The 27,647-nt window shown below is 51.0% G+C and overlaps 2 protein-coding genes across 5 annotated transcripts; one reads left to right on the top strand and one right to left on the bottom strand.

Moving 5' to 3' along the window:
• Positions 1 to 137: 137 nt before the first annotated feature.
• ZBTB37 (zinc finger and BTB domain containing 37) lies at positions 138 to 19,348 on the top strand. 2 transcript variants are annotated; one of them, XM_004943267.5, is made up of 5 exons: positions 138 to 216; positions 2,351 to 2,459; positions 4,051 to 5,000; positions 6,429 to 6,528; positions 8,632 to 19,348. In XM_004943267.5, exons 2-5 carry the CDS (start codon positions 2,439 to 2,441, stop codon positions 9,118 to 9,120), a joined length of 1,560 nt encoding a protein of 519 aa, XP_004943324.1. In that variant the 5' UTR covers positions 138 to 216; positions 2,351 to 2,438; the 3' UTR covers positions 9,121 to 19,348. The 2 variants fall into 2 exon arrangements, with proteins under 2 accessions (XP_004943324.1, XP_040561199.1); XM_040705265.2 differs by having other exon boundaries at positions 4,048 to 5,000.
• SERPINC1 (serpin family C member 1) lies at positions 19,319 to 26,073 on the bottom strand. 3 transcript variants are annotated; one of them, NM_001353945.2, is made up of 7 exons: positions 25,938 to 26,073; positions 23,294 to 23,672; positions 22,035 to 22,250; positions 21,603 to 21,740; positions 21,120 to 21,513; positions 20,755 to 20,819; positions 19,319 to 20,524 (listed from the first exon to the last, which is right to left on the bottom strand). In NM_001353945.2, exons 2-7 carry the CDS (start codon positions 23,666 to 23,668, stop codon positions 20,351 to 20,353), a joined length of 1,362 nt encoding a protein of 453 aa, NP_001340874.1. In that variant the 5' UTR covers positions 23,669 to 23,672; positions 25,938 to 26,073; the 3' UTR covers positions 19,319 to 20,350. The 3 variants fall into 3 exon arrangements, with proteins under 3 accessions (NP_001340874.1, XP_040560509.1, XP_040560508.1); XM_040704575.2 differs by having other exon boundaries at positions 21,555 to 21,740; positions 23,294 to 26,055; XM_040704574.2 differs by having other exon boundaries at positions 23,294 to 26,055.
• Positions 26,074 to 27,647: the final 1,574 nt, after the last annotated feature.

Genomic DNA, 27,647 nt, shown 5'->3' with positions numbered 1-27,647 from the left:
GGGCGGGAATTTTCTTCCGGGGTGGGGGGGCGGTTTCGCTTCCGGGCCGGCGCTCGGGGCCGTGCCCACCCCCGGGAGGTCGGTGCCGGCGGCGGGGCGGGGCCGGGCGCGGCGGGGCGGGGCGGGGCGGGGGGAGCGGGGCCGCCCGTGACAGCGCGGCCGCGCCGTGCCCCCGGCAGCCCCGGCGGGGCCTCCGCTGCGCCGCCCGCTGTGTCGGTAAGGAGCCGGGGGAGGCGGGCGGGGGGAGGTGTTGGGGTGCCGAGGTGGGGCGCTGCCCGCGGGGCTGTCGTGGGCGGGGGGGCAGCGGCAGCAGCTGTCCGGGGGGAGAGCGGGCTGAGGGGGCTGGCGGCTGCAGCTCCTCACGGGGAGCGGGGGGACGGCGCTGAGCTCTGCTCTCTGGGGACAGCGGCGGGGCCCGGGGGGCGGCACGGAGCTGTGTCAGGGGAGGGGCGGGGGGGGAGGGCGAGGGAAAGGGTCTGCGCCGTGGGGCGGTGGGCATGGAACTGCCCGAGCCGTAGGGCCGGGGTTGGGGGGTGTTGTGTGGGGCCGGGCTGGGCTCCGGGATCCCTGTGGCGAGGTCGGTGTGCTGAGGGAGTGATGTGCTCCTGCTCGCCTCCGGGTTCGTGTCGCCAGGCTTCTGCTCTCCGTAGCTGTGAGGGCTAAAAATTAACCGTAATTGCCTCATTCCTGGAGAGAAGGCCTTGAGTCATCGCTCGTTAGCGATTTTGTGAGGAAAAAACAAGCTTTGTGCAGCTCGCTGGTGGCTGAGGGATGGACACGGGAGGCAGCATCCCGGGAGGCGGTGGGGTCACCGAGCATGGAGGCGTTGGAGAACCATGGAGATGTGGCACTGAGGGACGTGGGATGCAGTGGGGGTGGGCTGTGGTTGGACTCGGTGATCTCAGAGGTCTTTCCCAGCCTTTGAGATCCTGTGATCTCTCCTCGCAGTTCACAGAGGGTTTTGAAAGATTTTTATTCAAGTCCCATCTCGATTTGAAAGCCGGGTTGGCCGGTGATGGCACATCTCCTCAGATCAATTCTGTTGCCGCTGTGCTCAGCGCCCACATTTCCCGACAAGGGAGATGTTGGTCTCCCAAGTTTGACCATTTCCTGACAGTGGGTACATCCCAAACGTGACTGTTTCTGCCCACGGATACACCCAGCGTGACCTCCACCCGGAGCCCCCAGGGCTGGGGGGGGGCTCCTGCTGCGCCCCGTGGTGGCAGTCACCTCGCTGGGGGTGAAGAGGCGTTTTCTGAGATAAGCCCAAGTGGCAGCTGCTGACGTTTTAAATTGTATTAAAAATAGATAAGCGTCTTCAGCATGCTCTCTGCGAAGAGCAGCGCTCAGCAGGAGATCCCACTTATCCTCCAGGTGAGGAGCGTGCAGTGCAGGGCCAGGAAGCACAAAGGCTGAGGCTGCTCGCGCTGCCGGCCGTGTAAGCTCGTTATCCTCTGCCTCCGTGGTCAGCGTCAGTCTTCTGAGCAGGGAGACGACGCCTTGCCAGCATCTAACTCAGACTGTCCCCAGGACGTGTCACAGATTGCTGCTCCCTCGGTACGGAGGCAGCGATGTGTCCCCGCTGTTGGAGCGAGCGCACAAGCGGAGTTTGGGGCTCCCTGGGGAGCGGCTGACTTCTGACCCCTGCCGCACACAGCCCCCATCAGCACTCAGCGTCTGACTTTTCCTTTTCTTTTTCTTTCTGTGATTTCCAAGCTGATTTCCTGAGAACTCACGGGATCCCCCGTGTGCTGGGCCTGCCCACAGCCCCGCAGGCCTGACCGGGCCCAGGCGTCCCAGCCCTGCGCTCCCCGTGTAATGTGTGCCGGCCACGCTCCTGCGAGAGTCTGTTTGCCTTGGTTAAGAGAATGCTTTGGATTTCATCGCTTTAGAAACTGGTGGCTGGGAAGATTATGCGATTACAGGGCCCCGGTCCTGTAAACATTTGCACATACTTGACGTGATTTCAGCTGTGTGTTTCTAATGGTATAAGTGAAACGGCTGATGTGAGTAAGGCCCTGCGCATTTAAATGCCTGCAGGGCTGGGGCCGGAGATACCGGCCACGTACGAGAGGAAATGACTTGACTTGGATTATCTGCACTTCCATTTTCCTACTTTAATGACCGTCCATGAAATACAAACACAGAGCAGACGGTGGGGAAAGATCAGTGTGATAAGACTCAGTATTTCCTTGGCTCTGCAGCTCGGGGTGGGACGTCATGTATTAGTTAGCTAATACTGCAGCTGTATTCTCTGTCACAACAGGACGACAAAACCTGACATCCTTGATTCTGTTAGGGACAGCCCTGTTCTTCTATGCTACATTTTTTCTTCTTTTTCCTTCTAAAGGCAAAGGGGGCAACAAGTTTTCAGACCTTACGACCTCAGAAGAAAAAAAGGAAGCAGAAAGACGCCAGCCCCATCTCCTCCCCGGTGCATGTTACCATTAACGTTACAGGTAAGGCAGCAGATTTGCTACTTCACAGTGTTTTGTGTGTTTGAAGTTCTGCTCTGAAGGCTGTGTTGACGTGGACCTGTGTGCTACAGTTACTTCTTCATTTCGTGTGGGTTCTGTTGCTCTCCTCCAAATATAGCGAAGAGGAGAAGAAGCCTTCAGATGTGGCATTGTTAAGCTGCACCTTGGGAAGCTTTATGCAACTCTGATCTCATCCGCCCTGTAGATACGCAGCCGTCCTGCCGTGTAGCAATCCCTTTGCACAACCCCAGAAGATTGACAGGCTGTTCTGCAGCTTCAGGTTTAGTAACATATTTTGCCAAGTTTGCACAAAGTCTGCTTTGGCATATGAACATGCACTATCCTGCATGAAAGAAAAAAACCCGTTGAAGCTCTAGAGCCCCGTCCTTCAAAGGCACGTATGCTTAAATTTAAGCATGTGTTAGTGCCTTTGATTGGAAGATTTCTCAGAGTAGGCAATCAGCCTCGATATTCCTGGACTGCCTGAAATTGTTTTGATATCTGCAGCACTCTGCCTAATTGACGCGCAGATGCCATCCGGCTTGGAAGCTGCTCGTGCCAGAAGTGGTCTTTAATGAAGATATTTATTTTCTTTTCTTTCTTTCTTTTCTCTCTTTCTTCCTTCCATTCTTTCTTCCTTTCTTTCCTTCTCTCTTTCTTTCTTTCTTTTTCTTTGGTGAGTTTACATCTAATTTTGGACCATTCCGAATTTTTACCATATATGGTCAGGGCTCCTTTTCAAACTTTGCCAAAATGAAATGTGATGATTTATTAAAAAAAAAAAAAAAAAAAAAAAAACACAACAAAACCAAAAACCTAAGGGAGCTGGTTTGCTAATCCCCATTGTTCAGGAGTCATGTTTTGCTGTATGCAATATCTAACTACACAAATGTTAGCTTCTTTGTTTTCATGGAGTCATTTGTGCTCGGTGGACGGTCTGATCAGTTGGTGTTCAGAGTTGGATGCTGTTCTTTTTCTCCCCTGGCCTGTTGTGTATTTTTTGCCCTCTGTTGGAAGTGCTACAGATGAGAGATATTTTGGTTTTAATGACATGATTAAGATGCCTTCAGTTCAAATGCGTGCTGGTCAGCTTTTGAAAAGTCTCTGTGGAGAGAGATTCTCTCTCCTTCCTGATTCCTGTCCTGTAAAGGACAATTACTGTAACAATATTGCTCTCCCCTATCAACGTGCTTTGAAGGTAGAAGTGCTAAGTATTTTAATCCATTATGCAATCATTACCTATTTTTAGAACCTGAACCATTTTTTTAATGTTCTTTTTACAATGCAAATGTGCTTTTATTGAGGCTCACAGAACGAACTGTTTAGAGCACTTAAGCCGCAGGGAACGGGAATGAGGATCTGTCAGGGACTGTTTTAACATAACGTTTGTAAAAGGTGGTGTACAGAACATAAAGATCAGAGAACTGCTGCGAGCCACTTGTAAATTAAATGCTGGAAAAGCTCTCTAAAACCTGCAATGTTTCAAGCTGAATGAAAGGAGATGAAAGATGTGCTAAATGCAAATGGTAGCCCAGCTCTGTTAACGATGGCATTTTTCTTTCTCTGCCAGTAGGGCTGTACACCTGCAACTGAGACAGCCATGGAGAAGAGTGGGAACATTCAGCTGGAGATTCCTGACTTCAGTAACTCTGTCCTGAGCCACCTGAATCAGCTGCGCATGCAGGGTCGCCTGTGTGACATCGTGGTCAACGTGCAGGGGCAAGCTTTCCGCGCTCACAAGGTGGTGCTGGCTGCCAGCTCGCCCTACTTCCGCGACCACATGTCCTTGAATGAAATGAGCACGGTTTCCATTTCTGTCATCAAGAACCCGTCTGTTTTTGAGCAGCTCCTTTCCTTTTGCTACACCGGTCGAATATGTCTGCAGCTGGCTGACATCATAAGTTACCTAACGGCCGCCAGTTTCTTGCAGATGCAGCACATCATAGACAAATGCACGCAGATTCTCGAGGGGATTCATTTCAAAATCAACGTGGCGGAGGTGGAAGCAGAATTGAGCCAGACCAGGACGAAACATCAGGAGAGACCCCCGGAGTCTCACCGGGTGACGCCAAATCTGAACCGTTCCCTGAGCCCCCGTCACAACACCCTGAAAGGGAGCCGCCTGGGCCAGGTTAGCACAGTGCTGGACATACGGGAGCTCAGCCCACCAGCAGAGTCCACCAGCCCTCAGATAATCGAGCAGAGCTCGGACGTGGAAAGCAGGGAACCCATCCTGCGGATTAACAGAGCGGGACAGTGGTATGTTGAGACGGGAATGGGAGACCGCGGGGGACGGAACGATGACGACGTCCGGGTGCTGGGAGGAGTGCGCATTAAAACGGAGAACCTGGAGGAGTGGCTGGGGACAGAGAACCAGCCGTCAGGAGAAGATGGCAGCAGTGCTGAGGAGGTCACCGCTATGGTCATCGACACCACGGGCCATGGATCAATGAGCCAAGAGACTTATGCGTTAGGGTCCTCCGGAGCCAAAGTGGCCAGGCCGACCAGCAGTGAGATTGACAGGTAAGTTTTCTTTAGCTTATTTACTGACCTTGGCTGTACGAGGAGGTTGAGCAAGATTTTCACTTGTCTGGATTGTTCCGTTTTGAATATCTTCCCCTAATATTTCACGTGGCCATCTTAAGCGTAAGCGCTGAAGGAATTTTTCTACTGTGTTAGAGAGTGTTTGGCTTTTGGTTTTGATTATAATGTTTTGGCTGGATCACGATCAGACCACGTTCTCCAGGTGCAGGCTAACTTAGGAACTTGAGTTTTAGCACTTAGAGATGTATAGATTGGAATCTCTATGTCTCAGTGTTCCAACTGTGGTGGGATTTTTGTCTAAAAGCGACATTGCAGTTCAGCCTCAGCAGATACCACACTCAGCACTGGAATCAATGAGGTTGTATGCAGTATGTTACACAAAGTACCACTGTAACGATGCCTCTTGGCCTGGGAATTGGTGGGTGCTCTGCTTTAGGGACAAGCTGGCCACCAGCTGTAGGTCAAGAGGAAATTTTCTTCCTGGTGGCCCAAGATAGCAGTGGGTCATGGATTTACCTCTTCTGAAGCTGTCAAGGTGGGGAGTCTTTTAGCCTCCACTGTTGTTTTGATTATATGAAAGAGCAAAAAGCTGTTATTGGTAATAGGTAGCGAAATACCCTGTGTTTTGTTTCTCCGTCCATCTGCTTCCCCTGAGCTCCAGCATTTGTTTTCTTGTCCTTAGCTCAGACCAAACAATGGAGCTGATAAAGGGTGGATTGTTTGTACCTATGAGGTTTTGGATTTATGGCAGATTTCCCTTCACATCTGCCTCTGTTCTCGTCCATCTCAATCCCTCTGGTCCCACAGGGGAACAGCTACCCAGAAACAGTGGATGTTCCATCACTTTAATAAAGTCTGTGGGAATGGTCTTGAGCTGGCCTGTGGGACAGGAAGACTTTCCTAGCTTCTTACCCCTTTTCCATGGGTCACCTAGCCCTGAACATCTCCTTTTGCACTGCACTCCATATCTACTGTTTCCTACCTGGAATGCACCTCATCACTGCTGGGATGTGTCTCGGTGTCTCAGTGTCATGAGGGGGAGGAGGATGAGGGTGGTACGTGAGGGATGCCCTTGGAGAAATGGTTTCTTCTCCCGTAGAGTTCCTGAGTTCACCGGGCCCATATCAATTTATTTGCTTGCAGTAGCGACCGAAAAGCTCTCTATTACTGAACTGGAAGCCAAATGACTCAGTTTTATTTTTCAGATGTTAAGACTGAAACTACAGACCACTATGACTTGGTTTTTCCTTTATACTTGCGCTGTTCAGCGTTTCACTTCCTGTGTGTTAGCCGGTGAGGATTAAGTGATGTTATACAGGTGCCTCTATTGCTCACCCGTTGTTCTATGCACCACAGTGACCTGATGCCCATCAAAAACTCCATTTACGCTCTTCCCCCACCCCACAGATTTAGCCCTTCTGGCAGCATGGTTGCTGTGACTGAGCGGTACAGATCAAAAAGCGAGTCTCCCGGGAGGATGGATGAGCCCAAGCAGCCCAGTTCCCAGGTAGGCAGTTCCAGAAGTTTTCAAGTAAACGTTGTCATTGAAGGTTAAGGGGACTATGTTGTGGTGTAATATGTAATGTTTTGCATTTACAAGCAATACTGCTTGAGAAACCATTTGCTGTTGCAGAGGGTTTAGTTGCAGGCACTCAGATCGCATACCATCAGTATACGATTTAAAACCGATTCTGTCTGTTGTTTGGGATTTCATCCAGATACCTGGAAAACATGAGGAGTTTCTCTTGTTGTCTGAGGGCATAAATGCCAACCCTCATTCTGGGCAGGCCACCAACTCCTGTGGAGAAACTCTGTTCACCTGCAGAGCTGTATCTGCTAAAACACTGACAGCAAATGCCTGAGCTGAAGGAGGAGATATTAGCTGGCTTCCGTAGAAGGCCAAGGAGTTACAACATCTGAGCTTTTTCCTACTAGAATCAAAACCACCCCCAAAAGCCCTCCCAGTACTACACTGGTAAAGCTTTTGGGTGGAGTGTCAGGTGGCTGTGGGTTTACCCTGTGGGTCTGTACTTTGTTTTGTCCTTTGTCTAGTTTCTTTCTTGCATACAGTCAGTGTTGCGGTGACGCTGTAGTGCAAGTGCATCACCCAGCACCGTGTAGTATGACTCTCGTGTTCCTGACACATGAGTAATGTGTCAGTTTGTAATCAAATGACTTTGCTGGAAGCAGGTGAGGAGTTAGCAGGCTGCTCTGACCTTGAGTGAGACCGAGTGAAGTGTGGAATAAAAATCACGATTTCTGTCTGCTAACTTCCTAATACCCTTCAAAAAACCAGATGATACCTTTTTGTTCCTATTTTGCTGAAGGTTTGTTTTGTGTCCTCAGAATTTGTCTAGAAAATTTCAGGTCAAACTAACCCTCCAGGGCAAATGCGACATAAAAAGCAATTTTAGCTCCAAGTATGGAAAAGCTGCCATTATTTCTCTGTAGTGAGATGGCCTCAAACTTAGAACTGTAGATTTCAGCATATACGGGACAGTATTATCACCTTTCACTCTTCTGGTGTTCCTGTACTGATGTTATAAATAGTTTGCCTTTAATCCCTGCCTGGTGACAGAGCACAAGCAAAGTACCATAGCGTGATGCATCTCCTTTAGTTCCCTGCAGCTTGCCACCGCTTGGACAGCTTATTTCAGGGGCACCTGACATGGTTATGCTGCTGCTTGCGCGTGCCCAGCCCTGGCTGCCAGAGGAGAGCTTCTCCTGTGCTTATGCTGCTTGCTTGTCTGTGCTTGGCATTGTCAGGAAATGCCACAGGCATGGGATGCAAACACTGCATCCTGCAACATGGAGGCATTCAGGGGCCGTCTGCCTGCATTCATTCTGGATGTGATAGCTCTGGAAAGTTCCAGAAAGCAGTGCCTGTGGCTGCCCTAGAGCAGTGCAGCCCTTGGCTGTTTGTCTTTCTGGCTTCAGAAGGCAGCCTACTGCCCGGGCCATGTGTCTTGGACCTGGTATCTTAGCTCTCTGTGCTGTGGCTTCCCCTGCCACAACATGGGGGTGGATAGATATTGGATAAGCATTTAGGCAAACATCATTCATTATAAAATGAAGCCTGAATGACACCTGAATAAATAACCCCTGTGAAATGACACCTGAAGAGTTTCAGATGTGATTGGGAGTTTATTCCACCTTTGTTTTACTGTAAGCTCATCAGCTGGCTTTTTTTTTTTTTTAACATTGAAGAAGTGAAGTAGAGCACAGTGAAACTGACCCAAATTTAAAGGGAAAAAATAATAATAATAAACAAAGAATACCACATTTTGACCCATTTGATCCACAACCCCATCAGTGGCTGAGTGCCCTTCTGACAAAGGCAATATTTTCTTCCCCAGACCTACTGAGTGGCTTGGCAGAAGGGGCCGTGGAGCAGAGGTTTCTAATTGATTGCTCATTTGTTTCCAGCCCCAAGGCTCCTGTTAAGCACTTAAATGTGTGCTTGAGGTTGAAGACATCAGTGCTGTTGATTTCTAGGTTTGGCACATGCTTCAGTGCTTGACTAGACTGAGGCTCAGAGGAAGAAGCAGATCTTCCCTTCTTTTTTTCTCGAGCCGCTTGTTTTTCTAAACCTGTGTTGTTTCCTGGGCAGGGGGAGGAATCGGCCATGTTTGGAGTCAGCGGTTACGTGGAATATCTCCGGGAGCAGGAAGTGTCAGAGCGCTGGTTCCGGTACAACCCACGGCTCACCTGCATTTACTGTGCCAAATCCTTCAACCAGAAGGGCAGCCTGGACCGGCACATGCGTCTGCACATGGGCATCACGCCTTTCGTCTGCCGCATGTGTGGGAAGAAGTACACCCGCAAGGATCAGCTGGAGTATCACATCCGCAAGCACACGGGCAACAAGCCCTTTCATTGCCACGTCTGCGGCAAGAGCTTCCCTTTCCAGGCCATCCTCAACCAGCACTTTCGCAAGAACCACCCGGGCTGCGTGCCTCTGGAGGGGCCTCACAGCATTTCCCCCGAGACCACCGTCACGTCCCGGGGGCAGGCGGAGGAGGAGTCCCCCCCCCAGGAGGAAGCTGTCGCTGTGGGGGAGACGGCACAGGGATCTGTGTCCACTACTGGGCCGGATTGAGGCGCGGCTGCGGAGTCTGGGGAGAAAGGACCGTCTTCCCACTCGGGCTCTGGAGTCAGCACCGACCTCGCAGGCTGGTACTGTAATTAGTGCAATGCCACCACCGGACAGAAAGAAGCTCCCAAGATGTTGCCAAAACAGAAGAATCTCTCTCTTTCTCTCACACACCCACACACACACTCAGAGTGTTAAATGTTTTTTCCCCTTTATTCCTCCTGGGGAGAAACAAGACAACTGTGTCAATCAACTTCTTATTCAGGGATCGACAGGATTTTAAATTTTTGTAATGTTCCATAGTGATCCGGGACAACAGTCGTTTTTATTTCTCAGCAGCATCGTGGCCCAGCAGGTGAGCCAGGCTGCTCCTCGCCATAGGCAACGGCGAGGGGAGAGCAGTGCAAGGGGCAGTCGCCTTTCTCCCTTTCCCAGGTAGTTGCCACGTTAAAGAAATCAGACTGTCCTGGTGGAACCTGCCTTGCCTGACTGTATTTATCCCTGTCTTATTTTTGGTGTGTCCCTTTTTACATTTTTACTCCAACTATTATTTTAGGGCTTTTGGCTTGCCTGTCCCAGGCGCGTGGCCTCCAGCCCCCTGTTAAGAGAGGGCACGGCTGTAAAGCAGTATTCATTCTAGAGGTCAGCAAAATTGGAAGCGCTTAGGCTACTGAAAGTGAGATTTAGCAGCTGCGAGGTTTGCATTACTCTTAACGTGTTGGAAGAAGGTTTGGAGGGGTCTTTTGGAGAGAGGTGTCCTTTGCTCGTGCTGATCGGGACAGGTCAGGGCGCTCTGACTTCAGACCGGTGCACTGCCGTGCTTTGGGTGTTGCCAAGCTTTAGGAAGAGGTTTGTGGACTGGCTGAACTGAGGAGTTAGAGACTGGCTACCAAAGTCGTCCTTCACCCCAGCTCTCCCCTCGACACGCACTTGATATTTTATAACAGCAATATGGTTTACTGAAATACTATAATCCCAGCCAAGCAATCATGGGTGGTTGCTTTTAAACTCATTTCTACAAACTAGTTTGATAAGTTTTTTATTGATGAAACGCAAAAAGAAAACCTTACTTAATTTCCTCCTAAGGGTTTGGGAAACTTCGTGGTTCCTAGAGCAATCACAACTCTGTCCCCTTGCATGGACTTCAAGTTCCAAGCAGCTCTGTTGTTTAGAGCAAGTTTAGCAAACCCAGAGAGACATGCCTGCATTGTGTATTGTAGGTGTTTGCACGTGCTTACGTGTTTCATAAGTGGAAAAGCATGGGACAGGTAGAGAAGTGCAAATATCTCGACATCTTTTGAAGAAGTCTTCTTTTTAAAAATATGCAATACTTTAAGAGTTTTCTTTGGTTCTGGTGCCGAATTGTTCACGATGGAGGGGGAAATGAGCGACATGTTGTGCAGATCGGGTTTGGAAGAGGAGGTTTGTTTGAAGGGATTCTCTGGAGGATGTCTAATGTGTATAATAAGGAAGGATGAGGTTCTGATCCTTAAGATGATGGGAGGAACAATGAGACATTGAAAAAGAAACATTCCATCCTGCTTTCGCAAAGGAAGCCGGGCGAGTGGTTACAGTGTGGGCTCGGCAGGCAGCAGGCTTCCCAAGTGAAACTGCAGCTTGTCCTGTCGTCCTGCTGTCTGACTGCACCCTGGTGGGCACCGGGAACACCCACCGGCCCTGCTCTTCCCAGCCCGGATTGGGACTCGTGATCATTTTCCTACCTCCTTAAAGGCAAGAATTTGGGGAAGAGTGAAGTACTCTTAACCTCACTTCTGCTTTGTGCAGGTGAGGGGTCTCACTGTTCCTCCCACGTCACTCAGAAGGCAGACGTGGCTCTAATGAATGTTTTTTTTGTGTGCGGGGGAGGGAAGGGCTTGGTGTTCATCAGCTGTACGAGGGATGTGCTCCTCAGAGGGACCTCAGTCAGTGTTCCGAGCAGGGAGCCAGCAAAGTACAAGTTCACTGAGCATTTCGGACAGGAAAACTGATATCTCGCCTCCATTTTCCTTCCTCTCCTTCTTCCTCTCTTGTCAAGTGCATCATCACGTGGGGAATGACTCTTCTGAGCAGCCACCCCATTCAGTTTCCTATCAAAGGTCGCCAGAGAGCAGTGACAAAAGATGAGAGATCAGAGGGTGGCTGAGGCAGGTTGCGTTGCAATCGAGGTGTGGGAGGAGCGGAGATATGCAGAGTATGCTGCTTTAGTCATAGCTTTTGAAGTTACCAAAAATCATTAAGAAAAAAAGTTACAAACTTTGAAATGCTATCCTGTTCACACTAGAGAGCGTCAGAAGTTACTTTAGTTGCTTAAAAGATTTTTAAGTGTTTTAAAATAGAACTTTTAAAAGAATACTACCAAACTATGAAAACATAAAATTATTTATATACATATATTATATATAAATATAGTGGGAAAGTTTCCCTGCTAAGCTTGCTGTGAAGAGAAGGGTGAAGGTGCAGTAACTGCTATACAAGCAGCATTGGTCTGAAACAGATGGCAACCGATCCATCAGTGCGTAGCGATGAAGGGCTGACATGACATGGTGAATGCCTTACTTGGATGGCATAGCTGTGAGTTTCTCAAGCAGATTTTGGGTTTTCTTTTTTTACTGCATTGATACTGTGAATGGAGGAGCATCCAACAGCCCAGGGTGGAATCCTGCTGGGCTGAATTCGCTACTTCTGATTGGCCTGGTGAAAATCATTACCTTGTTCCTTCATATTGTTCTAGGCTAGTCTGAAAACAAAGCTTGTGAAAGGTCTTTATTTTTTCCTCTGGGTTGGTTTATTTTGTTGGGTTTTTTTGTTTTTGTTTTTGTTTTGTTTTGGTGCGGAGGTTGCCACTGTATAAACGATCATTTCTGATTGCATGCAAAAGAGCCAATATTCTTGCCCAGGCCTCACCGAGGTGAACTTTATAGCTTTTAGATAGAGTCAGTATAAGGTATGGTAGTGGGAATCATTTTAATATTATTTCTGTACATTTAATGGATGTGTATATGTACGTATGTGTGGAAATCATGGTGTCTCTGACGTTTTCCCGAGCAGTGCTGAAGGCAGTCGAGGCCCATCTGCACCACGAGAGGGAATCGGTTCGGAGGGAATTGCTCACCTAACTTTTCTCTCGGCGATTGGTTCCTCAGTGCAGGTAGGGCTGCGACTGGAGAGTGAGGGGTTGGAGGCCGCGTGCACTGTGGCAAAACCTGGGCTGAGCTTCCCAGCGTGGCGGAGCTGCTCGGCGTGGTGACCGCGTCCTTCACCGCGTCTCCACTGCGGAGCTCTTTGCGGCCGCACCGAAGCCGTGGAGGAACAGACGCCGGCTTTCCAAGTACGAATGCTTCTGTGATGGGTTGAGGCACAGCTTTGCGTTTCCACATCTAGCTGCAGCTTTTTCCCCTTTGCCAAAACTGTGATTTCAACTGTGATTCAAGGAGGATGTGAAGCGAAGTGTCGTTGTAATACCTCTAACTTAACATTTCTGTCAGCTTCAGAGTTGGGGCTCACTAACCCGTTTGTTTGCTTGACTCAGGCGGCAGGGGGGACGTCCTCTATTTCTGCAGGCTTCTGTGTGGGAGGAAGAACACATTTCTTAGCTCTTTGCTGTGGCAAAGAAACCTTCCTCATGCCAAGTGTAACGCTTCTCTCCAGCAGCCTGCAGAAAGCCCTAAGTGACAGCAGAGCAAAGCGCTCGGACGGTCCCTGCTGCCGCCAGCTTCCCTGTGAATAGCTGTGAAAATAATGAGAATTGTGTTAGTACTGTGCTGCTGCTTTGGCAAAGGCTGAGCCTTCCTCCGGGGAGGAATGGCTGGGAAAGAGACAAGCAGACCGTCTTGCTGTTCTCCTGCAACAGGAGCTTGGGACAGCAAGCAGGGCTGCTTCTTTCCAGCAGCTGGCGAGGGATAAGCAAAGAGGGCTCACGAAGTGGGAATTCATCACAGCAGAGTGACAGCACGCTTAGAGACACAGAATGAGAGCCAGTGCTGGGGCAGGTCAGTGGGGCAGGCCCCAGCACTCGTCCTGTGCTGAGTTGCACCAGTGCTGTGCTTACCATGCCAGGAACATCTGAGGATGGGAGAAATCCAGGGCCTTTGGTTCAGGAAATGTTGTGTGTTTTATTTGGGCTTGGGCTCCGAGTTCCCCCAGGAGCTGAGCCATAACCACAGCCACAGTCAGAAATGTGGGGACTTCCACGGAGCTGCCACTGCTCTGACATTATCTGGGGAGTCCTGCCATCTCTCGCCAGCTGCCTCGGCTTTGTTGCTGAAAAGCTCTCTTCTGTGAAACATAGGGAAAATCAGAGGATATAGGAGTGGCTGAACTGCGGTGATTGGGGTGCTAGTTGGAGGAGAGGTGCCTGGAGAGGAAGGCCTGGCAGCATCTTATTTCTGAGCATAGGATTGATTGGGTCAGCTTCATTGTGCAAATTGTGAATGCTGCCGTTGCGAGGATGGAGGCTGTGATGGAAGCAGGGCTGGGCTGCATGCTGGTCCCACACAGGTACTGGAGGCCTTCCTGCTGATCTGAAGGTACCAGAGCTCGGTCTGCTGGGGAGCTGCCATGTATGTGGTTCTACCATTTCTTTGTGTCAGATCCGACCATGGCTTTTTTTTTTTTTTTAGGTTGAACTAAGAGATATCCAACTGTAATCTTCACTGACCTGTTTGACTTCTTATTCCTAGGGACTGTAGAAAATTCAGGTTTCATATAACATTATCCTCATCCCAACTGTGAACACGTTACTACTGCTTCTTATAATTTATTACCTTTCCGTTTCTGAACGTCTGTGCGATCCGGCTGTTTACCAGTGCCACCTTCCAGTGCTCCATTAGTTTTCATGCACAGGGAATTGTTGCAATGGATAAGCTGACCATGCTAGTTGGAAGAGTAGAAGCCTTTGCAGAGTGACTTTTGCTTCCTCTAGCTGTCATTAGGGAATGCACACACACATACTGTATATACATATATATGTATACATATATAAAGTGTTTCAATATAAGCTCATTTAGCATTATTCTTATTTAATTTATATTTTAATCCAGTTGTAAACCAAAGTATTACAGCTTATGAAATGATGTGTCTTGGAAACGGGAGGAACCGTTTGAGGTGGGAGTTCCAAAAGATCTGTATTGACAAAAATACAGATACAAGTAAGGTGCAAGAGTTTGCTCTGGTGAATCTTAGGGCTGTGGAACCTTGGGCAGGTTTAAGATTTGCTGGATAAGGTTCGACTGAGGGGAGGCAGTGTGAGTTACCGTTTTAACATGTTTTTTTTTTCTCACCCAGTCTGACTTGGTGTTGGAGGAGCTGCTCCAGGCACAGTGCAGCTGGCTGAGAGGAGGCACTTCAGCTACCTTTGCTGGACGAAGCAGGACTTCCCTGCAGGGGAACCGAGGCGTGGGTTTGCTGCCCTCCCTTGTTGTTGCAGGACTGGGAGGAGTTTTGCTGGGACAGGCTGTCTCTGTGCTGGCCGTGGCTCTGCCTCCATCTCTCCCAGCCTGCTGTTCCTGGCTGTGGTGGAAGGGTCAGGGCTGGGAGGTTTGCACTGAGGTGGAGGAGAGCTGCAGCCAGGCGCAGTGCTGCAGGGCTCTGTCTCACGTGTTCTGTCACAGAAATTACTGCCATCCCTGATGGTCTTCAGGGCCTTCTGAAGGCCTCTGAACAGCCCCAAGGTACGGAGAAATGATTTTGTTAAACAGAATCGAGGCTTAAAACTTGCAGTGTTCTTCACGGCATTTAGCTGTTCTATGGAAAACAAGTGTGTTCTGGCAAGCCCAGAAATAAAAAGAGGGAAGGCAGCAGATCAGAATGTAGTCTGGCACAATCAGGAGCTACAGAGGGGCCACACAGAGCTGCCAGTGTGTTTAGTGGCCAATGAGGTGCTGTAGCAGACAGGCACTTGCTGCTGACCGATGTTGAGAGGCGCGTTTGTTTTTCGGTAACCTCTATGGAGGGGGACGTTCTGCTGTCACCAATGGAAAGAGGAAGTAGGGTCAGAGAGAAAATCTTGCTAATCGTTCTGTACAGGGGAGTGATTGCCTATCCAAGGAAGGTACAGATTCTGCAGCCAGCTCTACCACGAAGTCCTGCAGGCTTGGCAGCGGCCGTGCCTCCTCTCAGAGCCTCCTTTTGTAGCAGGCTGCCCTGCGTCCTCACACCGAGCAGCGATGAGCCGCCTGCCTGCTGCTGCTGATTGAATAGCTTCCCTTCATACTCTCCTGCAGGATTAGTGCGTGTTCGCAGCTCGGGTGTACACGCAGTACCATTTTTAGTTCCTGAGTTCAGATCTGGCAAATATAAAAAGCCTGTAAGCTAATCTATGTCTGATTGCAGGCACTGGGCGCTGGGGCTGAGCACAGGAGCCCTGCTGTGCTGCGTGCTGCTTTCCTCCTACGTGAACCCCTCAGCGGACAGGGAGCAGAGAAGACAGAGCTGGGCACTTCTCCGAGGTGTGCGGTGCAAGGAGCAGCAGCAGGCAGGAGTTAATACACAGGACGTGCAGGTTAGATGTAATGGAGAAGCTTCTTTACCCTGAGCACAGCCAAACACTGAACAGGTCATCCACAGAGGCCAGGACATCTCCCTCCTTGGAGATGCTCAAGCCCCGAGCCAGCTGCCTGAAGCTAGCCCTGCCCTCAGGTGGGAACTGGGAACCAAAGGCCTTCAGTGATCTGGGAATCCCTGTCCCTGTGCTGTGCTACGTGAAGCGAGGGGCAGAGGCTCCGACCCTGCCCATGCATTACCATTGTATTTTCATTTGCCAATGATAGGCCTATGACATAGCATCTTGTCTGCAGCGGTCCGTGGAGAGGCCGGCTGCTTGCCATGTCTGAGTGCAGCAGCCTGTGTTCCTTGGACTAAGCCAAGCTATATTTCTGTTAGACTTGTATTTTATTTTGAAGAATTATCGTGTAACGATGGGCAGCTGTAACAGACTGCCTAGTTCATATCAGTTAAGCTTCTGAAACGTATTCAGGTATCATTTAAATACTGCTGTGTAACTCCTCGTTTAACCTGACATACTCTGAGTTAATCGTGTTTCTGCAGGTGTCTACGTCAGTACTTTAAAACAAATCAGTGTATTTTTTTTTTGCAGACTGTCAGTTATGTTAAGCTTCCAACTTTACGTAGGTTTTGTACTTAACCCCCCTCAGTTTTACAGTTAAAAGTCTTCATTATTTTTATTATTATTATTTGAGTGAAGCTTATTTATTTAAACCTTCCTGTTACATTTGCAGTCAGACCCAGTACCATTGGCCACAGCCCACGAAACTGTGAAACTAATTATAAAGTAAGACTGAAGCTAGATTGGTGAGTTACTCATGGTTATAAAATACAGCGAGTAGCAGCATCAGAATAGGATTAAAAGTGCTGGGACTGGGGGAAGAATCGTGAAACCACAGCTGGGAAAACTCTGTGGGAACAGCACCTGGAGATGCTCCTGCACCAGTTCCCTACTTGGCCAAGTTCAGGAGCTGTCCTGAGACAGAGTTTTGTCTGGGGTCTATGTGCTTGTCGGTGTGTTGCAGGCATTGGTTCGGTATGGGTGCTCTGTGATGCGGTTTCCTTAGCGCTTACACGTCTGAGGAAACTCTGGATTACTGTGAAGCTTTTATTTAACGCTCCATTGCATGGGAGTTGGTGTCTGAACAACCATTGGCTTAAGAGAGGTGAGGGCTGAGGCAGCAGCTGTGTGACACTAACAGAACGGGACGGTGCAATTCTCTGAAGGACAGCTCTGGTTTTGGCCCAGCGTGTGCTTGGGGAGCGGTGGAGCTGCTGTCTGTTTGGCCCCTGGAATAAGGCAAACACTTCTTGGCTCCCCGAATTTCATGCCTGAGGAAAAAGCTGTGTTGGCACAGGGCAAGTGCCAGAGAGATATTTGAAAGTGCAAGGGAACGCTGTCATTAAATAACACACGCTTCTTGTGTACGTAGAACTGCTCATGGTTAGGAGGGGCTCAGGAGTGAGAGGGACCCTCTGTGATGGAAACTGAGGATGAGAGTCGCACACAGCTCTGTGCTCCTGCAGTCACTTCTCCACCACCTGTAACACGAGGTGAAGCCCTGTTGTTGCCCAAGGTGCCCTCTGCCCCCAGCTTTCCGCAGCGTCACCCCCCTCTTTCCTGTACAACACTGTGAATGACACCAGTCACTCTAACGCTCCCATTCAGCTTGCTGAGAGCACAAAGTGCTGCCCTACGCGGTGACGCTGAGGGAGATGGGGCTGAGGGCTCTGTGCTGCACACAGGGACAGCCATGGCCCAGCACCCCATGCAGAGCGGTGCAGAGGTGCTGGCACACAGTTAACGATGTAAGCAGCTTTGTGTAGCAATTTGCTAATCATGCTTGATTTCCTAATGAACTAAACTGACAATCAACTTCTAAAATATAAGAGCTTCTTAGAGGGAATAGTCGAGGATGTCTTCACCAGGAAGATTTAACCAGGATAACTTTACTAAAGAGCACAGGAGCTTTTCTGTTCTGTTTCTGAGCAATCACTCCAGAAAGTGGGTTGCGTTAAGCAGCAGAGTCCCAGGACAGTAACTACCTCTCTCTCTCAGAGTGCTGAGGTTGCCACGCTACACGCTGTCAGCAAAGCGTTCACTTCAGATTTGTTTTCCTTACCTCCATGTGGCAGCAGCACAGGGCGGCTCTGGGAGCTGTAGGGAAATGGCACTGGGGAGCACCCTGTGGTTCCAGCAGCTCTCTATGAGCCCCGTGGGTCTGTGCCTCACACTCAGTGTCACAGCGAGGCTCCCAGGGCTACATGCCCTGCACTGGGAGGGAGTGAGGGTGTGAGGATGAGGGAGGACCCACCTCCCTCCCACCCCCAAGGGAGCAGGCAGCAACAAAAAGCAATAAACTTCAATAACAATAACACTTTTATGTGTTGGTCGTTACTCAGCAGATGTGACTCCCTGGTTTTATGTCTTGTACAAACGTACAGGGAGCAGATCTGGCATGTGAAAAGGTGCCATTTTTTTCTTTTTTTTTTTTTTTAATTAAAGAGTCCCTCTCCAAACTAGAACAGCACTTTAAAATAGGTTCCTCTGTAAGGAAAAAAAAAAAAAAAAAAAAAAAGGAAAAAAAAAAGAAAAAAAAAGAAAAACCCTTTACTGAAGAAATGCACTTTAACTGGTAGCTAAGCACGGCTGCTGTTGAGGCAGCCGTCCCGGCGGAGGCTCACTCTCAGCCGGAGCCCAGGGAGCGGCGGTGCCCAATGCACGGTGCCCGCGTGCCCGTGCACTACTGCAGCTCTACCTCCCACTCCGTGCCCCTGGGCCCGTGCTGCTGCAGGAGTCCCACCCGAAGGCAACAACGCTCCGCCGGGCTGCAGCGACAACAGGATGGGGCCTGTTGCAATCCGGTTGTAAATCGGTCAGAAAAACAAAACCCGCCACCACCTTTGCCTGTAGGGAGAATTTAACCCATTTACAGTAGGTCAGACGGTACCCCCAGGTCCAGCGCAGCAGAGGGCTGAGCTAAGGTGAGGTTATTCCCGGGGGCGTGAGGTTTTTCATATTATGGGTATGGAGCCCTCAGCAGTTGAGTATTTAAAAGTAATAATAGTCCAAGTTCACGTGTCCCCCTTGATTCCGCTCAGAGCTGGTTTGCAGAGTAAGCATTTGTAAGAGAAATTGTGCTGTCGCCATCGACTCTCGGCCTATAACTCAAACGTGTAGGACACGCGTCCTCACCTCAAGACTTATTCTCACAGTGAAGAAAATTTCCTGCTGTACTAATTGTTGTTTATTTTTTAACGTTATTCTTGGTTGCAACGAAAAAAGAATAAAAAAAAGAAGTCTGTACTCACACTCAGTCTGCAGTAGGTTGCAGCGTGGTCCTGCTGTACGCCGTGCCCACGGCCTGTTCTCAGCCATCCCACCCGCCGTCCCCGCGCTGCTCCTCCATCGCCGCGCTGCTCCGTGCCCCGTGGGATGGGCGGTGGCTGCGGTGTGAGCAGCAGAGCTGTGGCAGGGGCACAAGACCGAGGTGGAGGGGTTGTAGAATTGCATTTCAGCAGTGTAGCAAAACGTGCTCTTGTCGGACAGCTTTAAGAACAATGTGAATGAAAAATCTAGCAACTTGGGTAGGAATCTTTGGAAATTCTAGCAATGTATACTTGAACTTCTGTTTGTATCAAAAACAAATCGCATTTTTCTTCTTTCTTTTAACACGGTGTAAAAGAACATTATGCATGTGAGTGGTTTGAGAATTAAATGGTTTAATACTCAGCCCTGTGCCTGTCTCTTGCAGCCGACTGTTCCTGGCTAGCGGTGTTTCCTCCCAGCCAGGTCAGGCACCTGCACACCGTGGGTGGCTGTGATGGGGGTGAGCCTGCCCAGCTTTCCCAGCTGCTTCCTTTCTCACCATCTTCAGCGTCCACAGTCCAGAGCACTACTAGAAAGGCCACACGGATGCCCTACGAAATCCAGAGCAAAAGGCACCCCGGGGACTGCCCCCCACTGGGGTGTCAGCAGCAGTCTGCACTCAGCTCTTCTGGAACCTGTAACCAACAGCAGGACAAGACTGTGTCTTTTCACTGCCTTTGTTATTTTAAACTCCAGCCGTAAATGCAGATTTCTCAGAGGACGGAGCTCGTTTAAAGCTCACTACTCAGACAAACAGCCTGAACAGCCTTGGCTACACAGCGAGGCTTTCACTAGTTCAGCACTTGGGCACAGCAGGCACACCAGGGCTGCTGGAAGCAGAGCTCCGGTGCTTGGCAGCTCCACCACCCACCAGCTGTTCACTGCAGAGCTGCAGAAGACGGCCCTGGCCCAGCACTGATTGCTTGGCTGCTGCTGCTCCGTTGCTGCTGCGACTGAGGAGCGTGGGAAAGTGCATATTCATTGAGAAAGGGAAGGTTAAGCCTAGGAAGTGACTTAGTGAAAAGTGTCCATTCAGAGACGAGTTTATTCCATACAGATCTATAGGCTTTAACGTACTGGGGAATCAGAGTTACAGTTTGATGCCTGAGAGGGAGGAGGGGTTGGGATACAAGAATGCCAGTGATACTGGACTCGGGTCTGGCTGCCATGAAAATACCAGTGCCAGGGAAAAAAAAATAAATCAGCTTCCTCTGAGTGAGGGCTGGAGCAGGAGAAGGACGGCCCCTCCCTGCAGCTGGCACCAAACAGTGATACAGCCACCCCAGCACAACCTGGGCTGCATGGCAGTGCCCTACCGCCCCTTTCCCAGGGGCAGAGAGGGGACAGGTGAGGCCCGGGCAGCCTTTAAGAGCAAGGATCAGATATTCTGCCCATGAATATAATGGTGTTGAGGGTGGCTTCCCGGATGAAGAGCAAGAAGGGCCTGTTGGCTTCAAAGATAATTCTGTTCATGGGGAAGGAACGGCCAGAGATAACAACAGCTGTTGCTGCTGACGCCTCACTGCCTTCTTCATTCACCTACCAACCAGAAGAGAAGGAGGAATTAAAACACAGGTGTTATGCAGCATTTGGTGGGCTCTCCCTTCTTCCCTCCCCACCCATTTGAAGCACAAGGAGGCACTGTGCTTCAGTGTCTCCTCGTGGAGACAACCTGTGTTAGAGCCACAGTCTTTTACATTTTTCCTTTTGTGCTTCATGCTTGTAAAAAACAAAGACCAAAACATACCCTGGGACAGAACAAAGCTTACCTCAAGGAAGGCTTTGTGGAAAGCCTCAGATACATACAGGTCTGTGCGGTCCCCTGCAACTATACCTGAAACCCAGAATAACAAAACAAGGAAATCAAATACTATGTTTTGAGACAGCAGCTCAAGATGCAGAACAGTCCCCTCCTTCATGCACAGCATCCAAATCCAGAAGGAACATCTGCCCTAAAACGAGGATATCCTCCACCAACTGCAGTGGATTGCTCAACTCCCGTGCCCTCAGAGCTGAGCAGGGGTGCGTGCCAACGGTGAGGGCTGAGTACTGAGTGCTCAGTGGTGCAGCATCACTTAACTGTGCTCAGTGTTCTTTTCCTCGCAGGCAGGTTGCCCCCATCCCCACACCTCACCTGGCAGCTTGGCATTTTCTGGACTGAAGAGATCTTCCAGCCCCATTTTTCTCAGCTTCTCCTTGACACTGAAGCTGTCCTCGACACGGAAGCGGGGGAAGGAGACAGTAAGGGAGACCTCCATCATAGAGTCGATCCAGTCTTGCAGCTTGTCCGACGTCAGGTCTCGCTCCACCTCCACCAACGGTGTGCCAGCTTTGGGCAGGACCAGCACCATGGTGATGTCGTCCCCTTTGTAAGGCAGCTCCAGCACCTGGACTTTGTCCTCCTGGATGAACGCGTAGCGGAACCTGGACTCCTGGTACATGATGGGGACATTGCAGGTCTCACCGTTGGCTTTGTGAAATAAATCCAGTCTCGTGTTTGGAGCTGGGAACTGCGACTTCCAGTGCCCCTGACAGGGAGATGATGAGGGCAAAAGCAAACATGAGCAACATGGCTGCCCCTGGGAAACTGGCTGCCCTCCAGCTTTGTTAGCCGTACCTTAAAATAAATGGTGTTGACCAGGACCAAGACAGTGAGATCATCGATACCTTTTTCTGGGATCACTTCTGTAATGCGCCTCTCCGTCTTATTGGCTACCCACTCGTTTATGATCTTCCTGGAAAGCTCTGGCTTCTCCTGAAGGATGAGACCAAAATAGCTTAAGTCAAGGGGTTATAAACACCTCTTTGTTTAGCGCCCACCTCCCGAGGGAGGACACCGCACAGCGCCGCAGTGTTTAGAAAGGAGAAGCCGGGAAGTGACTGTGGTTACGGAGCTGGGGCAGGAGGAGCTGTGTCCTGTGCTCCCGTCTGTCTTCACCAGTGCTCCCTGTGCTGAGCGTGGCACTCCCTGCAGCAGGGGATGGGGATGCAGCAGAAGCAGGACAGGGAGGAAAAAACAAACCAGGAATCTCAAGAAGTTCAAACTCACTTTGAAGTTCAACGGCCAGAGTTTGGCTCCATAAACTATTTCACTAATGTTCTGGTAAGTCTCATTGAAGACCAAGGATTTCTCTCCAAAGAGACGGTTTGCTGATATTAGCTCTGATGACTTGTTGGCTTTCTTGTAAAGACGGCAGTTGAGCTTGGCGAAGAAGAAGTGGACCTGGTCAGATGTCTTCTCTGAAATAGTGTCAAACTGGAAGACCTGGAAGGGTCAAACAGCAAGAAGGAATCCATCAGCAAGCTCCTGTGCTCCCACAGCAAGTGGTGATGTCGCCCTTGCCCTCCGCTCATCCCCTAAAGCACAGGCTTAGAATCATAGAACCACAGAATATCCTGAGTTGGAAAGGACCCATAAGGACCACTGGGACCAACTCGTGGCTCCACACAGGACCACCCAAAACTCAGAACCTATGTCCAAGAGCGTTGTCCCGACACATCTTGAACTCCGGCAGCTCAGCGCTGTGCCCACTGCCCTGGGGACGCTGTTTCAGTGCCTACCACCCACTGGTGCAGAAGCTACTCCTGATATCCAACCTGACTCTCTCCTGAATCGAGAGCACCCTGGCCTTTCCTCAGCGAGAGCCCTGCACCAGGTGGGCACGGCACTGATGGGGCCAGATGCAGCTCTTGGGTCAGCGCAGGACTTGTAGGGTTTGCTCTAATCCTGTGAGAATGCCAAGGGCTGCTCCTTCCCAGGAGTAATTCTCATGGTCAGTTGAGTAATTCTGGTACTCCTTATCTATTTTTGAGTATGTGGCAATTGCTTTGAGGGTAGATTTCAGCAGCACAGTGATTTTTTTCTAATCTGTTCCTAGCTGTCAGCTGGAAGGACAGCTCCAATTTGTCAGCTCCTATCCATCTCAGGGCTTCAGGCACAGAAAATCCCATAGCACGTTGCTCATGATCTATGGCACCACTTCCTATGAGGGGCAAAAGGGGGTGTTACCAGCTCTTCTGTAGGGAAAAGGAGAGTGTTAGGAGCACGGCCCATGGAGAGAAGGGTTCCCATCCCACAGCAGGGGCTGCCCACAGGGGGAGGCATGTCTCAACGTTTTGGTTGCCCTTTGCAGAGCTGGGACCTGAATGAGCTGAGACCCAAGCAGCCTCCTGTGTCCCACCTGAGGGCTGTTTAAATAAAAGCATCCCCTCCTGTGCTAGCTGCCCTGACCAGGCAGCCCCCAGCAGCCATTGGCACTTTCAGGCGCCAGTAGCAGCTCCAGGGAAGGCTGAGGAAATGCCACCAACCTCCATGAGCTGCTGCAGGGTGTCACCACACGCCCCGAGCTTGGTCATGGCAAAGGCTGTGGAAATGCTGAGGGGCGACAGGAAGATGTTCTCCTCATTGTCCTTGGAGTCGGCCAGGTGCTTGTAGAAGACGACGGCGAAGCGCGAGTTGGCCCTGGACAGCTCCCAGACGCGGGGGTTTGTGAACTCCGGGATCCTGCCCTTCCCCGGCTCCAGCACCTCGCTTTCCTGGGGCTTCTTCTCAGGGTTGCGGTAGATGCAGATGGGGTTCACTGGGATGTCACGGGGCTTTGCAGTGCAAATGTCTTCCACGGCATAGGGTGCAGGGGATGCCATGCCCCAGAGGCCGAAGAGACACACCATGAAGAGATGCATTGTCCTGGAAGCAGAGAGAGTGCTGAGTGCGTGCCCGCCTGCCCAGGGAGCCCCCAGAGCCCCCAGCCCAGGCAGCACCGGAGCATCGGGACCCTCACTGTCCTCTCCCATCACCCTCCTGTAGTGCAGCTGTGGGATGGACCAGGACAGCCCGAGCAGGGCAGCACACCTCTGAGCACACCCTGCTTTTAGAAACAGCACAATGAAAACACTGCTTTCCTAGAGCAACGGGTGCCCTTTTTTTAAGCAGCCCTGACAAGCTGGTGCAAAAACACACGGACCAAAGCTCTGATCACTCTATGGGGAAGCTGCCAAAGTCTGCTCTGCACTGCAATCCCATTTTTGCTTTGTGCAGACCCTGCCCTGCTCCCTCCTGGGGAAGAGGAGCGCCCTCAGACACAGTGCTTTGGATGGTTCCCTTCCCCTTTTCCTGGAGGAACCTCCTTCTCCAGCTCTGTTTCCTTCCTTCCCCTGAGCTCTTCTGCCCTTTCTATTTCCAGCTGTGCTTTCAGGCCCACCTCAGCCTCGCACTGTTCTAACTGCTGATGCAGGAAGCTCAAGCAGGGGATATACATCCCAGCAGCCCGTTACCGGCCACCCTAGGGCTGATAAGTGCTGCAGCCTTGAGATACCCTCCGTGTGATTCCCGATGGGTTTGCTCATGTCCCCATGGCTCCTCTGGGGGCAGGAAGGGGGAGAGACCCCATGTGCCCACTGCTGCAGTCACCTTGTGCTGCCCCATCAGTGGCAAAACTGAAGGTTTCTTTTAATGACCCCTGGAGCTGCCAGCACCCAGCAGGGCAGCACGGGGTGACGTGGGGAGCTCCGGGCTCTTTCACAACCCCCTGCCTGTGCTCTTGTGCAATGGCTGGATGATCTTTGAGGTCTCTTCCAACGCGGACCAGTCTGTGACTTCATCTGGGCTGCAGCTCTTCCATGAAAACAGAAATTACCTCATTTGGCACTTGGCTGTTCTGAGCCCTGGGGGCCCTCTCCAGCACACACTATTAGTACAGCAGCAAGCACTGCAAGAGGACACGCACAACAAGATGTTCTTGCTCAGAACACAGCCACGCTGAGTGGTAAAAACAAACATACTGTTGCAAGAAGGTGAAGGACAGATGCATGGAACAGCTGCAGCACCACGGAAGGCAAAGCCTGAAATGGGTGGGAAGTCAAATAGACTGACCCTGCAAGCACCACGGCAGGCAGGAGGAAGGGAAGCACTCAGACAGTTGGGAGCACTGCAGGAAGCACCACTCTTCCCCACTTCCAACTCCTGCAGGAGGGTCAACCAAGCACTCAGCCCCATACTGCTGCACTGCATGCCCTGTGGTTGGTGCTGAGCATCCCACAGCCCGTCCTGGCTTTAGATTCCATCCGTTTGGAGGGGATGTGGGATTTTACACTCTTAGCCCCTTCAATCTGATGTATCAGCTCCTTGGGCCCCCAGCATACCCAGTGCACGCACACAGCAGGAGGGAAATGTGAGACCCCCAGGGCCGCATGCTGTACCGCTGGCTGGGAGCTGCCCTGCTCCCCCAGCAGCTCCCTTTCCTACTGCCCACACTCCACGCTTCAGCTGGAGGGAGCCCAAAAGCATTACAGCAAATGGCTGCCTGGGAAGGGTTACTGGCAAGGAAGAGCACACAAAGGGGGAAGGGCTTGGCCGTCCTGCTTCAGTCACCCCTGTGAGAAGCACAGAAAGCCAAGGAACGAGTTGGTGATTCAGCTAAAAACCAGAGGGCTCCATGCAAATGTGGGGACTCCCAATCCCACAGCCAGGCTGCAGCCAGCACAGCCCGTGTGTGCCCCCACAGCTTTGCGTTCGTCCTGCAACAAACGTTGCACTCACCCCTGCTACCTGCCGTGGCAGTCCTGCAGCACTCCCCTGAGCCCAGCAGCTCGAAGTGATTAGAGATAGACAGGAAACCCTTCCCTACCGCTCCCATCCCGCAGATCAGTGCAGAGCAGACCAGTGCTGCTCCTACACAGCCGGGCCAGGGGTTGGTGCTCACCCAGTACAACCCTGCCTACACAGTGCTCGCCACAGTGCCACAAAGAAATAAGATGAAGCGCAGCCCATCAGTAAGCTGGGCACAAATTGCTCCTTGACGGGAACTGTGATGTTCTAAGCTCTCCATGCCCTGAGCAGAAGCCCCACGTCCAGAGCAGCAGCAGTCTGGTAGCAGCCTGAACTCCTTCAATAGGCAAATAGAGCTGTGGATTCAGTTAAAAACAAAGCATTAGTGGAAATAGTTTCTCTTACCCAGCCTGGTGCCTCCAGCCTCCTGCGTTCTGGGTGTAAATGCAGATCCTCAGGATGACAGGCAGTGCTTGAGACCCAAACGCCCCGAGCAGCCCCAAGCAGCTCCACACTGGGCTCCTGGGCTCCAGCGGCGGGCGGGATGGGGGCAGGATGCTGGGGCCAAAGGCTGATGACCGCTGCAGAAGGTTAAACAAAGAGCAGGAAAACAAAAAGGCAATGTTTGGCTTGAAAGAGGTTTTAAAGTTCAATCTGACAAGGGAAAGTTTGACCACCTACCCCTTACAAACACTAGGTGCCTTCCTTTCTCGCCAGTAAAAAAAAAATTACCTGCTCATGAAAAAGCTTTTAAGAGGTCACTAAATCCTCACCCCCTGAGGTGTCTGTGAATCTCACTCTGGTACCCCATTGCTCTGCAAAACACAGCTCTCAGGAGCAGCGCTTGTGGTCCTAGGCTGCAGAGGAGGGCCTGCAAAGCAAGGTTTGGTTACAGACCAGGGCCATAAGTACCACCTGAAAACTGGCTGTGCCCAACACGCCAGTCTTGCACACGTTGTTCTTGCTCTCACCCATCCTACAGCAGGGCTGTCCTCATCCAAAGCGAGCAAAGAAACCACACGGTGCCCTCCGAGCAGCACCCAGCAACGCAAGGCAGCAAGAGCTGCAGGGGGCACAGGAGGCGAGCTGTGTGCTGCGAGGAGGGGCTCAGCTGTGCTGCTCACTGTGCTCCCAGCAGTGCTGGTGTAACCGCAGAGGTGAGACACGCTCACAGCCCCGGAGCCTGCGGAAGGAATCAGCTGTTGTCTGCTCCCAGCAGAGCAGTGTGCTGCATTCAAGCAGGGGCTCTTCATCTGGTGCTGAGGGGTAGCTCGATGCAACGTGAAATGGGAGCAGGCACTCACTGTGTTCTGCACATCCCACACAGCTCAAGCTCTGGGAATGAACTCTCACCAGTGCGATGAGGCACAGTAGCACTGCAGCTGCACACTCACTGCAAACAGAGGCAGAACGCCTAAAACAGAGCATGGGAACACCTCCTTTACAGCGGTGGCCTATTAATGGCAAGGCTAATTGCAGAATGCAAGAAGGTGGCAAGCTGGGGGCTTCCTCTAAGTACTTATTCCCAAACCCAGCGTAGGGCTGAAGGGATCCATCAGCTGCCCAAACCATACCCTACAGGAAAGCTGATAAGTCACCTTGTGCTATCTTGAGTGCAGTAGGTAAGGGGCAATTTACTGCGAGTCCCGCTCAAACCAATAACCCAGCGCTGATGGCTGGGCAGAGCCACACCTGAGCAGGACAGAGAAAAAAAATGGCAGGTTTCCCCAAAGCTCCCCATTCAGTTCCTTCAAATGAGACTCTGCAGCAATTCACAGCTTTTTTAGAAGCCAACCTCGACAGAAGTTCAAGTCGGTTTTAAGTGTCCCTGAGCATCCTGGAGCCCTCAGACCAGTGGGCAAAATGGGAAAGGAAACCATTGCCTGCAGGAACACCCTGCTTCCACACGATTGCTCACCAAATACAAACTCCCTTTATAGGAACTGAATGTCTCAAGTGACCCAGTGAGAGGGGCCAGCTGTGTGACTGCCCTAAAGGCAGCGAGGACAGGATTTGGTGCTCACTGCATGCTGGACCTCCAGTCAATTAGCAAAATGGTTATTCTGAACATCCTTTCTTGTTGGAAGGAGTGACCTGGCTTGCAGGCAGGTGGAG

The sequence above is a fragment of the Gallus gallus genome, chromosome 8 (genome assembly GCF_016699485.2).
Source record: "Gallus gallus isolate bGalGal1 chromosome 8, bGalGal1.mat.broiler.GRCg7b, whole genome shotgun sequence".
NCBI classification, from domain to species: domain Eukaryota; kingdom Metazoa; phylum Chordata; class Aves; order Galliformes; family Phasianidae; genus Gallus; species Gallus gallus.
Note: the sequence above shows the minus strand (reverse complement) of the source record. Positions and strands in the feature narration are given on the sequence as shown.

Bases quoted from the DNA above. Each gene is read 5' to 3' on its own strand.
- SERPINC1 (XM_040704575.2), bottom strand. From the start codon at position 23,779: ATGGGAGAGGACAGTGAGGGTCCCGATGCTCCGGTGCTGCCTGGGCTG. The intron at 21,514-21,554 runs GTTGCTCATGTT...TCTCCCTGTCAG, and splicing joins AGTTTCCCAGGGGCAGCCAT to GGGCACTGGAAGTCGCAGTT. The intron at 20,525-20,754 runs GTAAGCTTTGTT...TCTGGTTGGTAG, and splicing joins TCCACAAAGCCTTCCTTGAG to GTGAATGAAGAAGGCAGTGA.
- ZBTB37 (XM_004943267.5), top strand. From the start codon at position 2,439: ATGTTACCATTAACGTTACAG. The intron at 2,460-4,050 runs GTAAGGCAGCAG...CTCTGCCAGTAG, and splicing joins TGTTACCATTAACGTTACAG to GGCTGTACACCTGCAACTGA. The intron at 6,529-8,631 runs GTAGGCAGTTCC...TTTCCTGGGCAG, and splicing joins CCAAGCAGCCCAGTTCCCAG to GGGGAGGAATCGGCCATGTT.